The sequence below is a fragment of the Lathyrus oleraceus genome, chromosome 4 (assembly GCF_024323335.1).
Source record: "Lathyrus oleraceus cultivar Zhongwan6 chromosome 4, CAAS_Psat_ZW6_1.0, whole genome shotgun sequence".
Taxonomy (NCBI): Eukaryota; Viridiplantae; Streptophyta; class Magnoliopsida; order Fabales; family Fabaceae; genus Lathyrus; species Lathyrus oleraceus.
Window position 1 is genome coordinate 271,964,100 of NC_066582.1, and position 19,613 is coordinate 271,983,712.

General features: G+C 38.4%; 1 protein-coding gene across 1 annotated transcript; it reads left to right on the forward strand.

Annotated features, from left to right (window-relative positions):
* The first annotated feature begins 387 nt into the window (after positions 1 to 387).
* Positions 388 to 1,281, forward strand: LOC127137044 (B3 domain-containing protein At2g24670-like). The gene has a single exon (XM_051063542.1). The coding sequence runs from the start codon at positions 388 to 390 to the stop codon at positions 1,279 to 1,281; it is 894 nt and encodes a 297-aa protein (XP_050919499.1).
* The last annotated feature ends 18,332 nt before the right edge of the window (positions 1,282 to 19,613 follow it).

Below are 19,613 nucleotides of genomic sequence, written 5' to 3' on the forward strand. Positions count from 1 at the left end.
TTTTGTTGTTGTTGAAAAGGTAACCTATAATAAAGGAGAATTGAGATATATATGGAAATTATGTAAATAAAATTTAAGTAAATAAACAATCCGTATTTTTAGTTATCTCATTGGAAACAAAGTCAGCTTAATTGAATTTGTGTTTCCTTCTGTATGGTAACAAACAAAATATATTCATTGTAACTAACTGACCGAGATATAGTATCAAATCTATATCTTTAGCCTATATAGAAGGAAATTTAAATATATGATAAGATTCTACCATTATTTAGTTTTAAATTTTAAATCTCCATGAACACTATAAATACACACTTGATAAACACTTGAAACCACAACACTTCAGCGATACAGCAACACGTTATTTGTGAAAGAAAAGAAAAGAAATCAATGTCTATGGAGACGGAAGCTCAATGCATGATGGAAAAGAAAGCTTTGGCTATTGAGAAGATCAATGCATATATGCAAAAATTGAATTCTTTAGAAAAGAAATTCGATCCATTGCCTCATTTTACTTTGCATTGTGTGTTATCTCAAATTTCTCCACAATTTTATACCAAAGATGAGTTAACACAAATAGAGAAAATCAATCAAACCTCATGTCAACAAACGAAAGTGAAAAAAGTACAAGTTAATAGCAAAAAAAGGTATCGTCCAGACAATGAAGATATCTCTGATGGAGAAAGAATAGTGAAATCAAAGCCCGCAATTAGGAGGAAACCAATCATTCGTAAGGAAAAAACTCATCTATCACCACCACCAGAATTGCCTAATCATGTTAATAACATGATCTCAGTGTTGAATGGTAATGATATTAAATATATCATGTGTAAGACATTGTTTATGTCTGATCTCAGCTATAACAACAATCGTCTTTCAATGCCAATTACACAAATTAGATATGATTTTCTCACAGAAATAGAAAAAACAATCTTAGAAACAAGGGATCAAGAAGGAAAGCCGGTCGGTTTAAAAGTGATTGTGTTAGATCCTTATTTTAACGAATTCTCACTATCTTTGAAGAAGTGGAATATGAACACTACTAGTGTTTACAATCTTGTTCAAGATTGGTCACCTGTATTATTGGAGAATAATTTTAAAGAGAATCAAAAACTTGATATTTGGTCATTTAGGGTCAACGATAACTTGTACTTTTTACTCGACACTAAGATGCAAGAAATTGAAAAAAGTGGAGAAAAGTCGAAGAATTCAATTGATCTCAAAAATGAAAGATCGAAGAAATCAAAGGACGAGAATTGTGAACTCCAACCAGAAAGAGTTTGAGTGAAGATCTTTTCTTTAAAACTTTTGATATTTGTTTCTATTATTTTTTATATTCTGTAATATCAAATTCTTGAAATATGATATAGGAACTTTAAATCATTAGATTAAATTTCTTTTGAAAATTTTATTCTTTTAAGATCATTAATAATATTTTTGTTATGCTAGGTCAATATTTTTGTTTATAATTTAAATATAAATTAATTTATTTTTCATTTTAATTTTGGAACAACACTTTAAATTTTTCTGTCAAAGAAGTAAAGTAGGGGTTTAAAAACAATCATAATTGTATAATGAAAAATAATATTAAACATTCACTAAATATACATATAGAACTTTAATCTTACTTTTTACAATAAATATTACAAATTTCATCCGGTTTTATTAAGCATTAAAATCTCAACAAGAATTACATATTACTTTTATCTTATCCAATAAATATTTAATTTAATTTTATATTAATATGTAATTTTTTAATACTTAAATACTGTCTAATTTATTTTAACATGCTTTGTTTTAATAATTTATTTTTTTGTCAAATATTAAATTTTTATTATTGTGCAGACGTGCTACTTGAACATTGACCGTTTAAAATTAACAACCCAATTTTCATATGTAGCATAAAAACATCTTAAACAACCACGCGTGGATTTTTTATATTCAATAAAAAAAATTAATTTTTTTAAATTTATTATAGTTTTAATTAAATTTGAAAATCATTATGAAATTTATAAATTATTTTTTTGTAATTTTAAAATTGGTTCTGTTTATTTAATAAAATACCTCAATTAACAACATATCTTCTTTTAATTATATATGCTAAATATTTCACTTAATTATTGTTAGAAAATATTTCATTTAATTATTAATCACTTTTAGTATAACTAATTATTGTTTAATTTAATTTTAACATTTTTTTCAATTAATTTTTATTTGATTGAAAAATTATTACTCATATATTGTGTATTATGCACATTTAGTCCTAACACATTAACTTTTTTTTTAGTTGAAAACTTTAATATAGCCAAATTAGAGAGACATTAGAAAACGGCAAGGAGTAATTAAAGAGGAACACAATTGAAGATAGAAAACTTGTTAGAAACAAAGGAAAAGAGACTTTGTAGGATATTAATGAACATGATCCACAAATCACTAGTGTGGCTAAAACACCTACATTGAAAAACAAGTTTGATGTACTACTTGATTTGGTGATTGAGGAAGAAGATGAAGAATTTGATGACAACTCTCTTAGAAATAATTTTGTGGATGCCACACAAATCATAAATGATGAAAGTGAATCTATTGAAAATTCCATTGTTAGTTGTAATCAAAATTGTCTTCTTTGCTTGATACGGACTCTGACCTTATGCCTGATAATACTCCTAGTTTTACTTTGGTAAAAATAAGGAATAGGAAAAAAAAGTTAAAATCTATAAGTTTTTATGAAACCAGGTCAAAGGTTGGTCCATCCAAACATTTGAAATGATTTTATCTTTTTTTGTGAACTCAATGGATCTTTCCAACATCCCAACAAAATTGGTCCTTAAAAGAATTATCCTTAGCAATAAGTTTGTTTTCTTTTGATATCGGGTCCTTAATAGAACAAATGCATTACCTAACCTTTGGTGCTTATGTAAATTTCCCTATCTCATGTGGTCATCTTTATTGGTGATCAACATGTTTCCTTCACATCTTTTGTAGATGATAAAATTTTTGGCATTATTTCAATATATGCTTCCACTAGCTATATTGTTAGAAGAAGTTTATGGTTGGATCTTTCGAATCTCATTGGAAACTAGTCATTACCTTGCTACTTGATTAGAAACTTCAATGTCATTCTTGTTGCCCATGAACATAAAAGCTCTTGTGCTCATACTATATTTCCTATGGAGGATTTCCAAGACTAGACCAACACTAATGAGCTTATACATTTTCCTAATGTTAGGGATAAGTTGGTCTAGTGGACGACTTGGTGAAGCTAACACTCAAAAAAGGCTTGACACATGTGTCGCGGTGCGAAAAATATTCGAGCGCATCGCACACTTGAAATACAATCAAAGTTTCCACCAAACTTTACTTATTCCAAAAGAAAAGGAAAAATATCGATAAAGCCCACGAAAAAAAAAGGGAAAAAAAGAAATGGTCATCGAACCAAGAGCGGTTCGGGATTCGGTTATGCAATGGGAAGGTATTAACACTCATCATATTTGTCGTATTCAACGGGATCCATTTAGTTAGTCATGAGAATGAGTGTTAGTGTGATTTCAGATTATGGTCTTCTTCTTATTGAACGAGAAAAAGAAAGAAAAAAGTTTTTGGGTTTTTTATTAATGTGTCTGACAAGATTTCAAAAAAATTCTCCTACGTATCCCAAGGTGTGATGGAGAACTCAAGGTTACATAGTTCTTTGTAAAAAAGAATTATTTGTTGGTTGCTTTTAAATATTGATGTTTTAGACATATCTAGTGGTTAAACATTTGTTTGTTGCTTGCTCTTGGAGGCTGAAGCCTTTGTTTTTTCACGTTGAAATGGATAAAGCATACGCGTTTTTGAAAAGGTTTTCGAATTCGCGCAATGGCGAAAAGTAAGTTTGATTGGTTGGATTGCTTTTATATGGAGATTTGATCTTTAGGGAATATGAGTAAACATTTAAGTATAGGTTTGCACCAAATGCACATTTACTCGAGATTCACATGGATGCGCTTCCAATTGTCCCATTATTCCAAGTTTGATTAATGTGTTTTAGGTTGAAAGACTAATAGTCGTTTTGAGCAAGGTATGATCCGATAGCTCGACTATAAAGGGGTTTAAAGAGATGTGCATCTCTTGGCCCTTTGTCTTTCAATTTTATTAAGAAAATATTTTAATTGCTTCGAGTAAGCGGAAAACAAAAAAGCTCGATGTTGATCGAGGGTTTATTCGCGCTAGTGGAAAATGATTTGTAAAATGGTATAAAATTATTTGAATAAGTGGTAAAATATGATTGAAGAATAAATGAAGGTGACAATCATAACACAAGGTCGTGAATTGCATCGCGAAGGGTGAGGAAATTCTAATCGTGATGACGTGAACTCTAGCACAAGGTGTAACTTAACGCCACAAAATGAAATGAAGTCGAATATGTACAACACTTGCAACAAGACAGAAGGACACAAGTGCATACAAAATAATTACAACACACATTCATTTTAATTTAATCGAAATATTAGAGCAAAACAAAATGTGCACGGATCAAAATCATGACGCGAGGACGTGAATCGATATTGCGTAACGCAAAGATGTGTAATGCAAAGCTGCTAAAAGTAGGATTCAAATTCGATTTAAATGTAATGAAGTTGGATCATTGTATCTCAACACAAATTGAATTGAAAATTTCTAACGCACAATGCGCTCATCGCGAATAAAATTGAAACACAACGAAATATAACATCGTGAAAGAAAAAGTCGCATGTCGAAGTGCAATTTGGTAAAAAACAAAAATGTGGATTGCTGCTATGCTAAACCATCGAAAGCGCATACGAAATTGAATTAAAGTGTGTCAACAACCGAACTTGAAAATGTCACACGCAAACCAATGAAAAATCAGGAAAATTACTGATGCCCATCGCAACCGAATCGAAAAGTACATAAAATATGAATTGTAACGTAACACAACTAAATGTGCAGAATGTAACGCTGAACATAACCAAAAATAAACTGCATATGCGTCGTCATGTTACATCAATATATCTGTAACACCTCAAAATTTGCCCTCCTCTCTTGGGACTAGCTTAACATATTACATATCATTTTTTAGGTAATTAGGCATTGCATATTGCATATCATGTGGTTACATTGTGCAAGCCATTCTCCCAAGTCTTGATCAGAAGATAGGAGGTCATGTGCAAGCTAGGGTTTCATTGGACTGGTCATTAATCATCTGAGGATGTGGAGGTCCAAATTAGGGTTTTGTGGTTCTAAAGGAGATTGGTCTTCATCTTGTTTGAAAGGATTCATCATCATCATCATGGTTTGTCATCCTCAGGTGTTGAAGCATATCTCTTGAGATTAGGGTTTTGATCACTAGTCAACCCTAATCAGTTGCATTGGGCCAATCAGGGCATGGCTAGGAGATGGGGTCTATAGTGGATATGGGGATCATCATGTGGTTTTATTGAGCTTATTGAGGCTAGGGTTTCATCCTTGGGCCATTTCATCAGAAGATTGGGGCTCAGATTGATCAGTGCATTGCCAAATTCATCTATCAGTTGAAAAAGTCAACTGTGGTCAACTGTGCTTGATTTTATGGATTTGGAGGTGGAATTGAGTTGGATACACTTAATTCATGTTGGAACAAGTGTTATTTGACATGTCAAAGCTCAAGAATGAAGAAAATAAAGTCAGAACAAAAATTGCCAAAAATAGAAAGTGACTTGTAATGGAAGTTTCCAAAAATGGAAAGTTTTTTACCACAAAAATTACATGTCCAATAAAGATTCAAATGAAATTTTGTTCAACATGAAAGTTGTAGATCTTGTTCTCACCTTTCCAAAAAGTCCAAGAACTTGAAATTCCCATGTATGGTTGGAAAGTTATGGTCCATTGAATTTCAAAAAAGACCTATAATCAAAGTGGCATAACTTTCACATGGAGTGTCCAAAATGAGTGATCTTTTTATGAGCAAACTCCATTTCACATGTACTTTCATGGTGCATAATCCAAATTCATCAAAATTGGTCAATGCAAAAGGTCAATTTTCAAGTGCACTAATTAAAATCCAAGGGCAAAATGGTCCAACTTGCAAAATAATTGGAATTTTGGAATGGGGTTTTTTGCAACACATCACAAATGCCATTTAGAAGTTGTTTGAGCTGTCATGAGCTGTCATGGTTCAATATTTGGCAAGGGCATTTTTGGACTTGCACTTAAATTTCACATTATGCTAATTGCTTCAAATTTGGATAATTGAGATTAACAAAGTGATTAAGGCATTGGTATTTAATGTTAATTGTAACAGAATGCTAATGAGAATCACAATTCACAAGAACCTAACTAACTTTCCCTCCATTTTCTCCCAAACTCATCAAGAACTTCATCAAACAAAATTCATCAAAACTTCATCAATTCTTCATCATTTGGCACGATTTTTCTTTGGTTGATCTTCTACAAGCATAAACTTCAACTGTTTTGAGGAATTGTGGTTGAAATCTTGCTGGATCGTGACTGTTCATGTGATGCTTATCAATGGTGATTCAAGAATTCTTGCTGCTGGATCGTGTTTGAGCTGAGATAACTTCTCCATTCACCTTCCTATACCTTGGCACGCATCTGTTTTGAAGAATTACATCAAGAAACATCAAATTCAACAGCTGCTTCATTCAAGGTACCAAAATTCGAATCTCACTATTCTTTGAATTGAGATATGCTTTTTGAAGTGCGTTCAATGTAGATGATCATGATGTGTTTGGTTTTCGAAATGATTAACTATAGGTTGAGTTATCGTGATTTGAATGTTTATGTGCTTAACTTTAATTGATCGATCCCTTCGCTACAGTAGGAATTAGGAAATTTGAGTTACATATTCATGATCCTTGTGTTCATACGGTTCCAACGGTTATAAGATTGTGGTATTTGGTTACGATTTAGTGTTCATGAAAATCTGGAAAATGAAGGTGTTCTTGAGGATGAACACGATGAGTAATAGGTTTTGATCCGATTTTGCCTTTGCTTTGTTTCAAAAATGTGTTTGGCGCCACCGGGAGCCAATCAGCGCGTGCCAGGCAATCTAAACAAAACGCTGTCGTTTTGCTCAACTTCATCAGAATTGCAAAAATGCCACTGGCGCATTACTTAATTATTATTTCTATTTTGTTTTTCATTTCATTTTCAATTTTGTTACAAGAACTTCAATAAATCATAGAGAGCTCATTTTTTATCCAAATTGAGTGAGACTTTTTGCATTATGTTCATGATGATGTGTAGAATTTTATGGTTATTTTTGTGGATTTTTTGCATGTGTAGAAAAATAATTGGCCTATTGATTTTGTTCATGTGTACATTTTTGTATGTTTTGCCAAAACCATCATGAAATACTCATACTTCCAAAGAAATGGATGAAAATTTTTGTGCTTATTCTGGACATGTTGATGGTGATTTTCATGTAAAGTTCATGATTTTTGGATACTTGGTGATGGAGATATGATTTTTTGAATAGATGTGTGACAATTTGTGTCACACCAAGCTAGGTCAACTTTCTGATTTTATTTGCATGGCCTAAAAATGTTGAATTGCTCCAATTTTTTGCATGAATGATCCTTGATATGTCAAGATAACATGTGATTTTTTCTGGAATTGTTGGTTGCATTTTCAATTTGATTGATAATTTTCTTCTCTGTATGCTCATTTGGTAACCTTGTGTGACACATGTTGGCATTTTGCTTGTGAAATTCTCATATGGTATTGGATGAAGATGAAATTTGACATGAGCATTCTAGACACATTGTAGGACATTGTGGTTTTGATCCCATTCGTTTCTTAATTGTTGTCACTGTTTTATGAATTATTGAAGTGGATGCTTGTTTGGATGCCTTGAATTGGCTTGTATAACTTTGTCTGGATTTCTTGATTTTCATTGACCTACTTTATTTTGTCCAATTGAGCTGAAAATTGACATGCTATACATTGAATGTGTCCTGTTTAGGTGAGAATTTTTGTGGAATTAATTGAATTGATTTGGTATGCTTTTGAGTGAGATAGTTCTGTTTGGTCTTTTGGTGTTGCAAATTGTATGATTGATGTTAAATTGTGCATGAAATGATAATGGTGAATGATATGAGCATGGGACCAATTGCATTTGCTTTTGAATTGTTTTAATTTGATTTTGGTTGAATTTCACTTGCTGTTTAGAATTTTTTATCCCCTTTGGACCCTAGGCTTGGCCTAGTGGTCTAGTTTCTCACATTTGGTGTGGATTTTCAAGTTGAAAGGCAAAAGGCTTAAGGAGATAAATGCAAGTTGCAAATTGAATTTGTTTGATGTTGTCCACTAACATGATTTTGTTTTTTAGGGTTTGATGCTTGATTTTGAGCTCATGGCTTGCGCTTGTGTGCATTAACTTGTGTTGCTTGTACAGATTAACTGATTAACCATTTGCTGTTTACTATTGATTTGTCTGAGTACTGATGATACTTGATTGATTTCAGGTACATTAAGTTGCTTACAGTTCCTTGAGAACTTGCTTGCTGTTGCTTGGTTTTTAAACCAATTAAGGTAGGACTTCTATTCTCCATGTAGTCTGGAAGACCTGGCCTGTTACTTGGCCAGGCAACTGTCTGAAGTCCTCCTTAAGAGGCGATGTTTGTGCTTGTTTACATTTGTGCCCAAGCAGGTAAAGTCCTTGATTAAGGCAATTGGCGGAAGCCAAGGGATATGCAATCTATCCCCCGCTATTCTGTTGAGTCGTCCCTCTGCTCACACCACTGTGTTGACGCATTGGGGCACAAACCCAAGATCTTGTACTTTGTACAGTTGAGTCAGAGTCTTTGAGCGTAGAAGGGTTCCACCTTTCTGAACCCACGCTCCTTTGTCTGAAGCTCTCCCTGGCCAGGGATGAGAGCTGTGAAGTCTAATCTTCACTCACCTTTCATCTGCTTCACCTTAGCCTCTCAATGGCAAGGTTAAGAGCGAATACTACCCTTGTACAGATGACTTGCCTCGGCAGTCAAACCCATTTGTTTGAGCCCACTTGATTGGTTATAGTGTGTGCTATGTGAATATTTGTTTGGAATGCTTGTTTTGTGTTGATTGGTTGATGCTTGCATGCTTGTTTTCCTGGATAGGATTAGCTTGCAGTTGTGCAAGTAGGTAGAAACCATAACATAGGGCAATGATGCATGATAACACTAGGCTCGAGTACAACTCCCTGGTAGTGTGTCTCCCCTTTTGTCTCTGGTTAGAGTTTCTTTCCCTTTCAGGGGAACTACATCGCCCTGATCCTTGTTCCAGACGAGGTATGTAGGCAGGAGGTCGTGCGAGACCTCTCCGGGAACTTTTTTCCTTTTTGTGTGTGTTTGTTTGACAAGTGCTAGGCTCGAGTTCCCGACTCCTTAGCAACTTGTTGTTTGTTTGTTGTTTGTTGTGTGCTTGGAAGCTGGTGTAAGTCCATCAAGTGGCATCTGGGTTCCAGTGTTGGGTTTTTGGTTCGGAAGCTGACGTAATTCCATCGAGTGGTTGTCGGGTTCCCCGTTTGCCTGTTTGTGTGCGTGTGTTGTTTGGCGTGCGTGAGCCGAACTACAGTAGCTCTGATTCTCGTTCCAGACGAGATATGTAGGCATAGGATGTGATGTCCTATCGAGCTCCCTTCTCTTAACCCCACCTGCGTTCCCTGGGTGTGCGTGTGATGTTTTAGCAACCTTTTCTTTATTTTAGAACGTGGATCCCGTCGAGTACGACGGACGTGAGGGGTGCTAATACCTTCCCCTTGCGTAACCGACTCCCTTACCCTTTCTCTTTGGTCGCGAGACCATGCTTTTTCCAGGTTTCTCTAAGCGTTTCCTTTCCCTATCTTGGGATAAATAACGCGCAGTGGCGGCTCTGTGTTGTTTTTGTTTTAGCCCGCCGGTTGTTTTTCGCGGATGCGACAGCTGGCGACTCTGCTGGGGACTTGATGATGTTGACCTGTGCTGGTCCATCTTCCCTAAGCGAGTCTCTCCTAGCGTTCTAGGGTAGTTTAGGTTGCTTGTTTTGCTTGATTTATTGCATTTATTATTCTAACCAGTGTATATATTTGCATAAATATTTGCATGCATCATACTATCATGTTGTTGCCGTCCTCTGTGCAAGTGGTTCCTTTGTTTGGGGTGGGTGTTCTGAGTGGGGCTAAAACCCAGGCCCGAGTATACACCTAGGATTAGCGTGGTCTCACGTCGCTCACATGCCGGTTGGGCACATTGTTGCGACGTGACATACCACAAGCCGGACGAGGTTCATCTGAGAAGTGCACTTCCTCAGTGGGGTTTTCCACTTTGGTTGGGTTATCTCTTTTGAGCTATTGACTCTGGTGACCGATCATTTCCCGGATCTTTGGTTTAGACGATCTCAGGAGAGCTACAATAGCACACCCAAAAGGGCAAACCCGTTGAGTATCTCTGCCCGATTGTCGAGACTATTATCCGCCTTAGGATGACCTGATTAGAATTTACCTGTGAGGGGAGGGCTGATTCTTTCAGATGCATTGCTCAGATGGTGACTTTAATGGTGACTTTTGCTCCGTGGATCAGAGTCATATTTATAAGTCGGATTTATGGCCATTTATTGCTGAGACGCCGGAGTGCTGTCCGTGGTATTTATCAGTGGGGATCCGTTTATTTCAGGATTCCCCGGGCCGAGTTATTTATTAGTGGGGATCCGTTTATTTCAGGATTCCCCGGGCCGATTCAGAGATGGTTATGGGTATTTGCTCAGAGACTGATGATGATGATGTATCTTTCTTCCGTTTATTTCGGAACCCGTGGGTCGGACTGGTGGTTACTTGTTCCCTCAGATGGTTATGATCAGTTCAGAGACCAGGTTTCAGTGCAAATGATCAGACGGCTTGGAGGATGGCAACGCATTGCATTCATTCATCAGCATCATTACATCTTGCATTTATTTGCATCTAACACATGTTTATCCATATGCAGGGACCCTTTTGATCGAGATCCTGGTTGAGAGACTTTCTGCCCAGATATGAGAAGACCCGGTTTGAAGGATGATGTCGCCTACAGTTTCTTCGACCCAGAGATCAGTGTGCTGAAGGGTATGATAGCTTTGATTGCACCCGACCATGTGGGGATGTTTCGTGAGGTGTATGGGGGTATTCTGAAGATGGTTTTCAGACTCACCGACAGAGACAGGAGTGCCATTCATACTCTTCTCCAGTTCTATGATCCTGAGCTGAGGTGTTTTGTCTTCCCATTACTTACTCGGGCCTTTAATGGAGGACTATGCTGATATTTTGGGCCTTCAGATCAGAGATCAGGTTCCTTTCTATGCTACCAAGGAGGAACCTGATATTGGAGGGATTGCCCGTGCTCTTTATTTGAGTCCGGAGATGGTGAAGGGTAATCTGAAAGAGAAGGGGAAGTTGCCTGGTTTTCATCTGAGTTTCCTAGAGGCTAAGGCTAAGGAGCAGGCGGAGTTGGGTAATTGGAAAGCTGTCTGTGCTTTGATTGCTGCGGGCATTTATGGGATCATTCTGTTTCCTAACCAGAAGAATTTTGTGGATATTAATGCCATTCGCTTGTTTGTTCGAGGAAATCCTATTCCCACCTTGATCGGAGATGTCTATTATTCGACTCATAATCGGAATGAGAAGAGGCGTGGGGGATTGATTCGATGCTGTGCTCAGTTGTTATACAAATGGTTTATGGGTTACTTGCCATCCAAGGGTGCTTTTGTTCTTCTTGGTCAGAATGTTAATTGGGCGACCAAGTTGATGGGTTTGAGGGCCAAGGACATAGATTGGACTCACAGTAGTGGGGTTGGACAGGATTTCATCTGCAGTTGCAGGGGTTTTCCCAATGTACCGCTTATAGGACTTCAGGGTTGCATTAATTATAACCCGACACTTCTTAAGAGACAGATGGGATTTGCTATGGAGCTTCCTCCGTACAAGAGTGAGGTTCAGGAATCTGTGTACTTCCCAGTTGAGGGAAATCAGGCCAGGGTGAAGCAAGTATCTGAGGCATGGCGCAGCATTCAGAAGAAAGGCAAGGTTTCTTGGGGTAGAGCTAATAACAGATCTTTTCCTCCGTTCGATGACTGGCTCAGTAAGAGAGTGGAGCTTACTTGTCTACCGTTCCCTATGGTTGATCCTTGGTATCCGTTGGTTGAAGAGACTCCTTCTACTGTTAGTATGGATGAGTTCTTAGAGATGAAGCGGGAACGAGATCAGTTGCTTGCAGAGAAGACGGAATTGGAGATGAGTGTTGCTCGGGTTCAGAGGGCTAACCAGGAGATCAGAGTGAAGATGGAAGATCAAGACAAGCGGCATGCCCTGGAAGCAAAGCGTTTTGAGATGGATACTGCTTACTACGGGAAGGTCAGTCAGGCCTTGGCATCTTCAGCAAAGGAGCATGACATCACCAAAGAGAGATTGGCTAGAGCTTCAAAGGTCATTGAAGATGAGAAGAGAAGGCAAATCTTGGTGAAAGATCAGAGGGATGACCGAGTCCGAGTAATCATTGCTGAGTGGGAGGCAAAGCTGAAGGTTAAGGAGTCAGAGAATCTGAAGATCATTGCTGAGAGGGACCATTACGTTGCTGAGAGAGATCATTACTTCAGGCAGATGAAGATTCATCAGAAAGAAGTGGGGAGATTGCAGCAGGAGAACACCGAGCTCAGGTTCGCCGTAGAGTTCGCGAAGATGGAAGATTAGATAGGGCCATCTGTGGGACCCTCATCCAGCTAGATCTTTCATTTGTTGTGGATTACCGTCAGGCTTGTTGACGAAATCTACTTGCTTGTATTTCTTTCCTGATTCTGGAGGATTGTATTTGAATTTTATCTGATTTGATGTATGACTATGGCACTGATTGTGCACTTTTGGCTATGTGATGGTTATTTTTCATTCAGTGATTGATCTTCAAGCTTTATTTGCTTTACCGTGCACTCACACAAGCACACACATGGTTGGGGGTATCATGCTGAATCACATATCTCCGATCTGCACGATGGAATCAAATGCTGAATCTCAGAATGTTGAGGCCGGATTATTATTTGTCTCGATGATGCCAGGATCAAGAGACAAAGTGTCCTTCATATGAATAGACACTGTGTCGCATCGCGCGAAAAACCGGCGGGAAAAGAAAGAACAACAGAGCCGCCACCGTGCGTTATTTATCCCAAAAGAGGGAAAGGAAACGCTCAGAGTAAACCTAGGAAAGAACATGGTCTCGCGACCAAAGAGAATGGGTTCGGGAGTCGGTTATGCGAAGGGAAGGTATTAGCACCCCTACGCATCCGTAGTACTCTACGGGATCCACGCACAAAAGGAAGGATAAATTGGTTGCTAAACACTGCTCAAATATTCACACACACTGGCTGAAAGAGACAAAAGAAACTGACTGAGACTGAACTCGGCAGGATGTCGCATCCTGGGCCTACTTAGTCTATCAAGCATAGACATCAGAGTCCAAGTAGTTCGGACTGGGGAAACGACACATGCTCGCTAGGATATCGCATCCTATGCATACGTATCTTCTCGGACGAGAGAAGAATCAGAGCATTCGTAGCTCGGCTGACACGCACGCAAACAAAACAAGACAAAGGCAAACGTGGAGCCCGACTGCCAATCGCTGGACTTATGTCAGCATCCGAACCTAAACATACGCAAAGAGGCAAACGTGGAGCCCAAATGCCAATCACTGGACTTACATTGACATCCGAACCAAAACACACACACACTGGAACCCAAATGCCACTCGATGGTCTTACATCGGCTTCCAAGCACACAACAACACAACAGGTTGATAGGGAGTCGGGGACTCAGCCTATAACTGTCAAGCACGCTTTCAAACAAACAGACAACAAATTGCTAAGGAGTCAGGCACTCGAGCCTAGCAACTGTCAGACAACACACACGAAAGAAAGAAAGGGCGCCCGGAGAGATCAGCTCAATCTCCTGCCTACATACTTCATCTGGTATGAAGATCAGGGCGATGTAGTTCCCCTACGCAGGGATAAAGGACTAGCCTAACCAGATAACAGAGGGAGACACAACTCTAGGGAGACTACGACTCGAGCCTAGATGTTGTCATGCAAAATCAACCCTAAGTTATGGTTTCTAACTAAATGGCACAAGGGCCAACCTATCCTAAGTATGGCTCACACAGGAAGCAAGCCACACACACTTAACTTGCACAGGAAGCAAGCCAAGCAAAACCTAACTTGCACAGGAAGCAAGTCAAACTATCCTAACTTGCACAGGAAGCAAGTCAAACAATCCTAACTTGCACAGGAAGCAAGTCAAACAATCCTACAAGCACAGATAGCACACGCTATACACAAACAAGTGGCTCAAACAAGGGTTAGGTTTTAGTCAAGGGGTTATATCAACCTCAACAAACAAACCTCTGGAACTGGGTGAATGTTGCTCTTAACCTTGCCATTGAGGGGCTAAGGTGAAGCAGATGAAAGGATGAAGTGAGGATGAGACCTCACAGCTCTTATCCCTGGCCTGGGAGAGCTCAAGACAAGAATGTGTGGGTTCAGAAAGTGGGAACCCTTCTACACATTAAAACTGACTCAACTGTACAATTGTACAAGATCTTGGGTTTGTATCTGCAATGCATCAACACAGTGGTGTGAGCAAAGCGGATGACACACTGAATAGTGGGGGATAGATTGCATATCCCTACCTTCCACCAATTGCCTCATTGAGGTCTTTGACTCTATGCAAGGACAAAGTTAAACATCCACAAACATTGCCTCTTAAGGAGGGCTTCAGACAGTTGCCTGGCCAAGTAACAGGCCAGGTCTTCCAGACTACATGAAGACAAAGAGACATACCTCAATGCAAATTGCTTATACAAGCAAAGCAAAGCAAAAGTTCACAAGGAACTAAAAGCAACTAAAGCACCTGAAACAGTCAAGCAGACGTTAGTATACAACTTCAAACAAAACAAACAGAAACCGACACCAACAGTTAATTGGAGGCACATGGATGTGCAAGGCACAAGGCTTAAGGCATGTGAGCCAAGCCATCTACAAAACAAGGAGGTTAGACAACAATATTCAAGCAAGCTCAGTCAAAAGAATTGGTCTCAATGGCCATTTGATGGTCAACCTGAAATCACAAACTCAAAGGTGAGTAACAGGACCACTAGGGCAAGCCTAGGGTCAAAAGTGAATAAGAAAGTCCAAACAGCAAGGGGCAAGCATCCCAAATCATGTTCAAACAATTAGGAAACACAACCAATTGGATTCACACCCATATCAATCATCATCATCACTTCATGAACCATTTAGGTCAAAACATGGCAAACAGAAGCTCATAGAAGTCAATAGCAAGACTTGCACCAAAAGCAATCTAAACATTTTCCAAAGATCACCAAACAAATCAAGACCAAACACAACCTACAGCATGGTAAGTATGTCAAATTCCGTCTCACTTGGACAAGTTTAGGAGGTCAAAAACATTTAATCGGGACTTTGTCAGAATTAAATCGAGCACTGTGTGAAAAAAAATATCCTAAGTGTTTAAGGGGACATGTTCCTACCCTAAATTGATTTCACACAAAAATCCCAGGTCTGAAAGGTCAAAATGACCACATGAAACACACAACAATGAGATTTAATCAATAGAACTCATAAAATTGGGATGAATTCACAAAATGGTCTAAAAAGTCAACAAAGTCAAACATTCATATTTTTCGGCATTTTCATGTTCACATATTTATTCCATGTTAAATAAAATAAAAAAATCAAAAAAGATGAAAATCAAAATGGAAGTTTTAAAAGAAAATATTAAAAAAAAAGCCTTTTTCTCAAAAGAAAAACACAAATGGGGGAGATGGGATTCGAACCCCTCCCCTTGGCAATGCAACTCAGCGCGCCCACCACTGGGCTGTGAGTCACTTGGTGACACAAGCCTGCTTCCAAGTCGAGATAAACAAAACAAATAATTTAAAATCTGAAATGCGCGCGCCCTGGCATCATCTCCATCTCCACAATCAACTATATTTTTCAAACTTTAGAAACATATATCTTCCTCTATAGTGAACGAAATCAAATGAAATAAAAACCAATGTTCGTCTATTTCATGTGCTTAAAACAACCATGGTCATGAATTTCAAAATGGTGCACTGTACACAAAGATACCTCATGGTGAACACAGAAACCCTAACTCCCTAGCAGCAAAACTCAAAACCACACACAAGCAAAATTGGATAAAAATAGGCATTCAATCATGTTCAGGGGGTTGAATATAGCATTTCTCATTCACACATTAAGTCATGAAAACCATTCTATCAAGCATTTCGAGAGCAAGTTGCTAACCTGAACAGGGCAATGTTGAATGTGATGTTAGAGGTGCTTTTAATGATGCTAGATGATCCCTTTAGCTCCTTTGATGCTCCATGAATGTAATGCCTTTGAGAGTTTGCCTTAAAACCTCCTCAACTGTTCTAGCCAATTCAAGTTGCAAGTGTGAAAACTTGAGATTTGGATATGATGATTTAATGATTACAGATGGGATTTTCTGCCTATAGTAGCTTCTACATGTTATATGGAAGGTGTTTGAATGGATGGTTTGCAAGGGACTTGGGGGAAATATGATTTTGCAAATTTGGATTTTGAAGTAGAAAGTGAGCTTTTGTTCAGGCCAAGTGGTTTGTGTAGCTGCTAGCAGTTGGTTGTGTTGGCAGAAAAATAGTGATGCCAAGGTGAGTGTAAGGTGATTGTGTGATGTAGGCTAAGCCATGTCATGTTGGTGGTCACAATGCAATACTTCAAGTTTGGTTCAATGCAGGGTTTAGGCAACTTTGGTTTTGGACAGGTTTTGGAGTTTGGCCAAGGCAAGGTGAATGGTTGGTCTTGGTTGGTCTGCTATGTGATGCTTGAAACCATTGTGTTTTGGACAGAAAAACAAACAAGTGAGCAAGGGCTTTGGTTGGAAAACAAGTGAAGGCTGTTTGTGGTATGCTGTTTGTGTTTGGATAGAGTGAATGAGATGCCAAGGCAAAGTTTGGTTTCTCTCAGTTTTGACAGGTTTTTGGTAAAAATCAAGTGCAGTGAGTTTGAGGTTTGTTATGTTGGTTTTTAGGATTTGAAGAAAGCAAAACAAGGTTGGACTGGCCTGCTGCTATTTTTTGGGTTCTTGTCATGACAACCCATGGTCTATGCCAAGCAAGCAAGGGATGGAGTTGGAAAAAAGAAAAAGAAAGTATTCTGTCTGCTACTGGTTTTTGGACAGAAGAAAAATGAGATGCAACTAGTTAGGTCAGTTGAGAGAGTGTGAGAGAGCCAATGTTGGTTTGTTGGTTTTATGTTTTATGCCAAGCTAGCAAGGCAAGGTTGGTCTGCTGGGAGTTTAGACAGGAAAAAAAAAATGCAAGGTGGTGTGGTTGGAATGAATGAGATTGGTTTTGGGTTTTTGGTTAGGTTGTTGATCATGACAGCAAGAGAGCAAGGTGTGGGCAGGTTTTTCTGAATCCCCCTCAAAATAAAGTGCTGTTGTTGGTTTTATGACAGGGTTGCAAGTACTGTTCTCTTGGACAGAAAAAATGGGAATGCAAGGCAAAGGCAGTTAGCAGTCTTTTAGGAATGGCCAAGGATCATGCTGTTTGGGTGTTTTGACAGCTTTTTCTTTGCAAAAGGGCAAAAGGCGATTTTTGTATTGATCAACTTCTGTTGGTTTTTGCCTGCTGTTAGTGTGCTCACAATCACAGGAAAAATTGGTGAATAAGGATGCTACCTCATGGTACAAAAGCATGGTCTGGAAACATGTACTTTTTTCTCTATCCAATTTACCTTGGCCAAAAATCTTGTGATGCCCCCCTGCTGTTATTGTCCTCAAAAGGACAGAAAATACACCCTGAATTCTGCTGCATTAAATATGGCATGGTATGGTTTCTTTTAATTGTACAGCAGGGTGAGGTTTTCTAGAGAGTGAGTGGTATGCAATTGGTCATGTGGCTGTGTTATGTGTGTGTCCAAAACAGAGAATGATGGCCCAAAAGTTCTGCTATGTGAGAGTAGTACAAGGCAAGGTTGCAAGAGGTATGGTTCATGAATTGGACATGTCCTTTTGCCAAAATTCAAGTGAGCAAGCATGGCTATGTGTACTTGTTGGTGTATGGCTGCACAATGAGGCTCACCATGACAGAAAAAATGGTCAAGAATGCTGCATAATGATGCTGGTACAAAGCATGGTTATGGAAAGCAAGGACAAGCATGGTGCAATGGTACTTTTCTTGTAATTCAAGCAACCAAACAAGATTCACATGTTCTGCATAATTTGGCTTTGCAAACACACTTAAAATGATATTTATGAGCTGTTCCAATTGGCCAAATGTTGAAAAAAATGCTTGAGTCAAAAAGTCAACTCTTGGTCAAACTTTGAATTTAAATGAAAAAGGTCCAAAAATGCCATTTTGATTGGTAAGGTTTTAGGTCATGAAATTTATATTTTTGGAAAGAGGATGAAAAATGTGGTTTGTAGGAAAAAACCCCACCAAATTTGGCCAAACGGTTTGGGAGATATGGCCCTTTGAAGTTCAAGATTTTCTGAAATCGATTCGATCATAACTTGCCAACCACACATGGGAATTGAGAGTTCTAGGACTTTTTGGAAATGGGAGAACAAGATCTTCAACTTTCATGTTGGGCAAAAATTCATTTGAGGCTTGTATCAAAATGTAAGTTTGAGGATCAAGACTTTCCATTTATGGCAGTTTTCAGTTACAGGCCCAGTTTCCATTTTGGGAAATTCATGATCTGGCTTCAAATTCTTCCATGATGGTGTTTGGCATGATGTATGATGACTATTTGGACATGAATGAACTCTCACAAACCAATTCCAATCATCCAATCACTGATTAAACAGACAGTTGACCAACAGTTGACTTTTAGGGTTTTTGTCTGATTATGCATTGACTGATGAATTCCAAACCCTAATTCCTTGAGAACTTGACTTCAAATGATGTCCCAAGTTGTATGAACTCTTGATTATTGACCATGGTGCCCAAATCCCACAAGAATGACCACCATCCATTGCTTCGACTGACAGTTGACTTTTCTAGGGTTTTTGACTGTCTGTGTATGAACTGCTGACCTCTGAGTCTTCAATCCTTGACCAAAATACTTCAAATGGATCCCCAAGTCATGTGAACTTGTTGGACAAACCCCAAGGCCTTGATTCAATGAGAAATTCCTTTGACCTAATTCCTTGACTGTCTTGCACTTGAAGCAACTGAAGCAATGCAAATGTTATGCAATGGGCCATGATATGCTATGACCTAATATGAAAATGTATGCATAATGATAGGTGCAAATTTGAGGTGCTACAGCTGCCCCTATTCAATCAGCTGGGAACCCGAATGGATGAGAGCAACGGCTGTCAGACTTTCAGGGTAAGCAGGGATTGAATACCAAAGAACCGTAGAATTTGCACAGACTGGATATGATACAAAGAACCACGTCATTTACCGATGACGACTGCAATTGACAACTTCAGAAAGGCGAAACCATTTACCGATGGTTAGAAACTTGATATTTACCGTTATCAACTTCAGCACGACCATTTACCGATGGCGGCTGGGGAAAACAACTTCTGAAAAAGCACAACCATTTACCGATGGTTAGAACTTGATATTTAC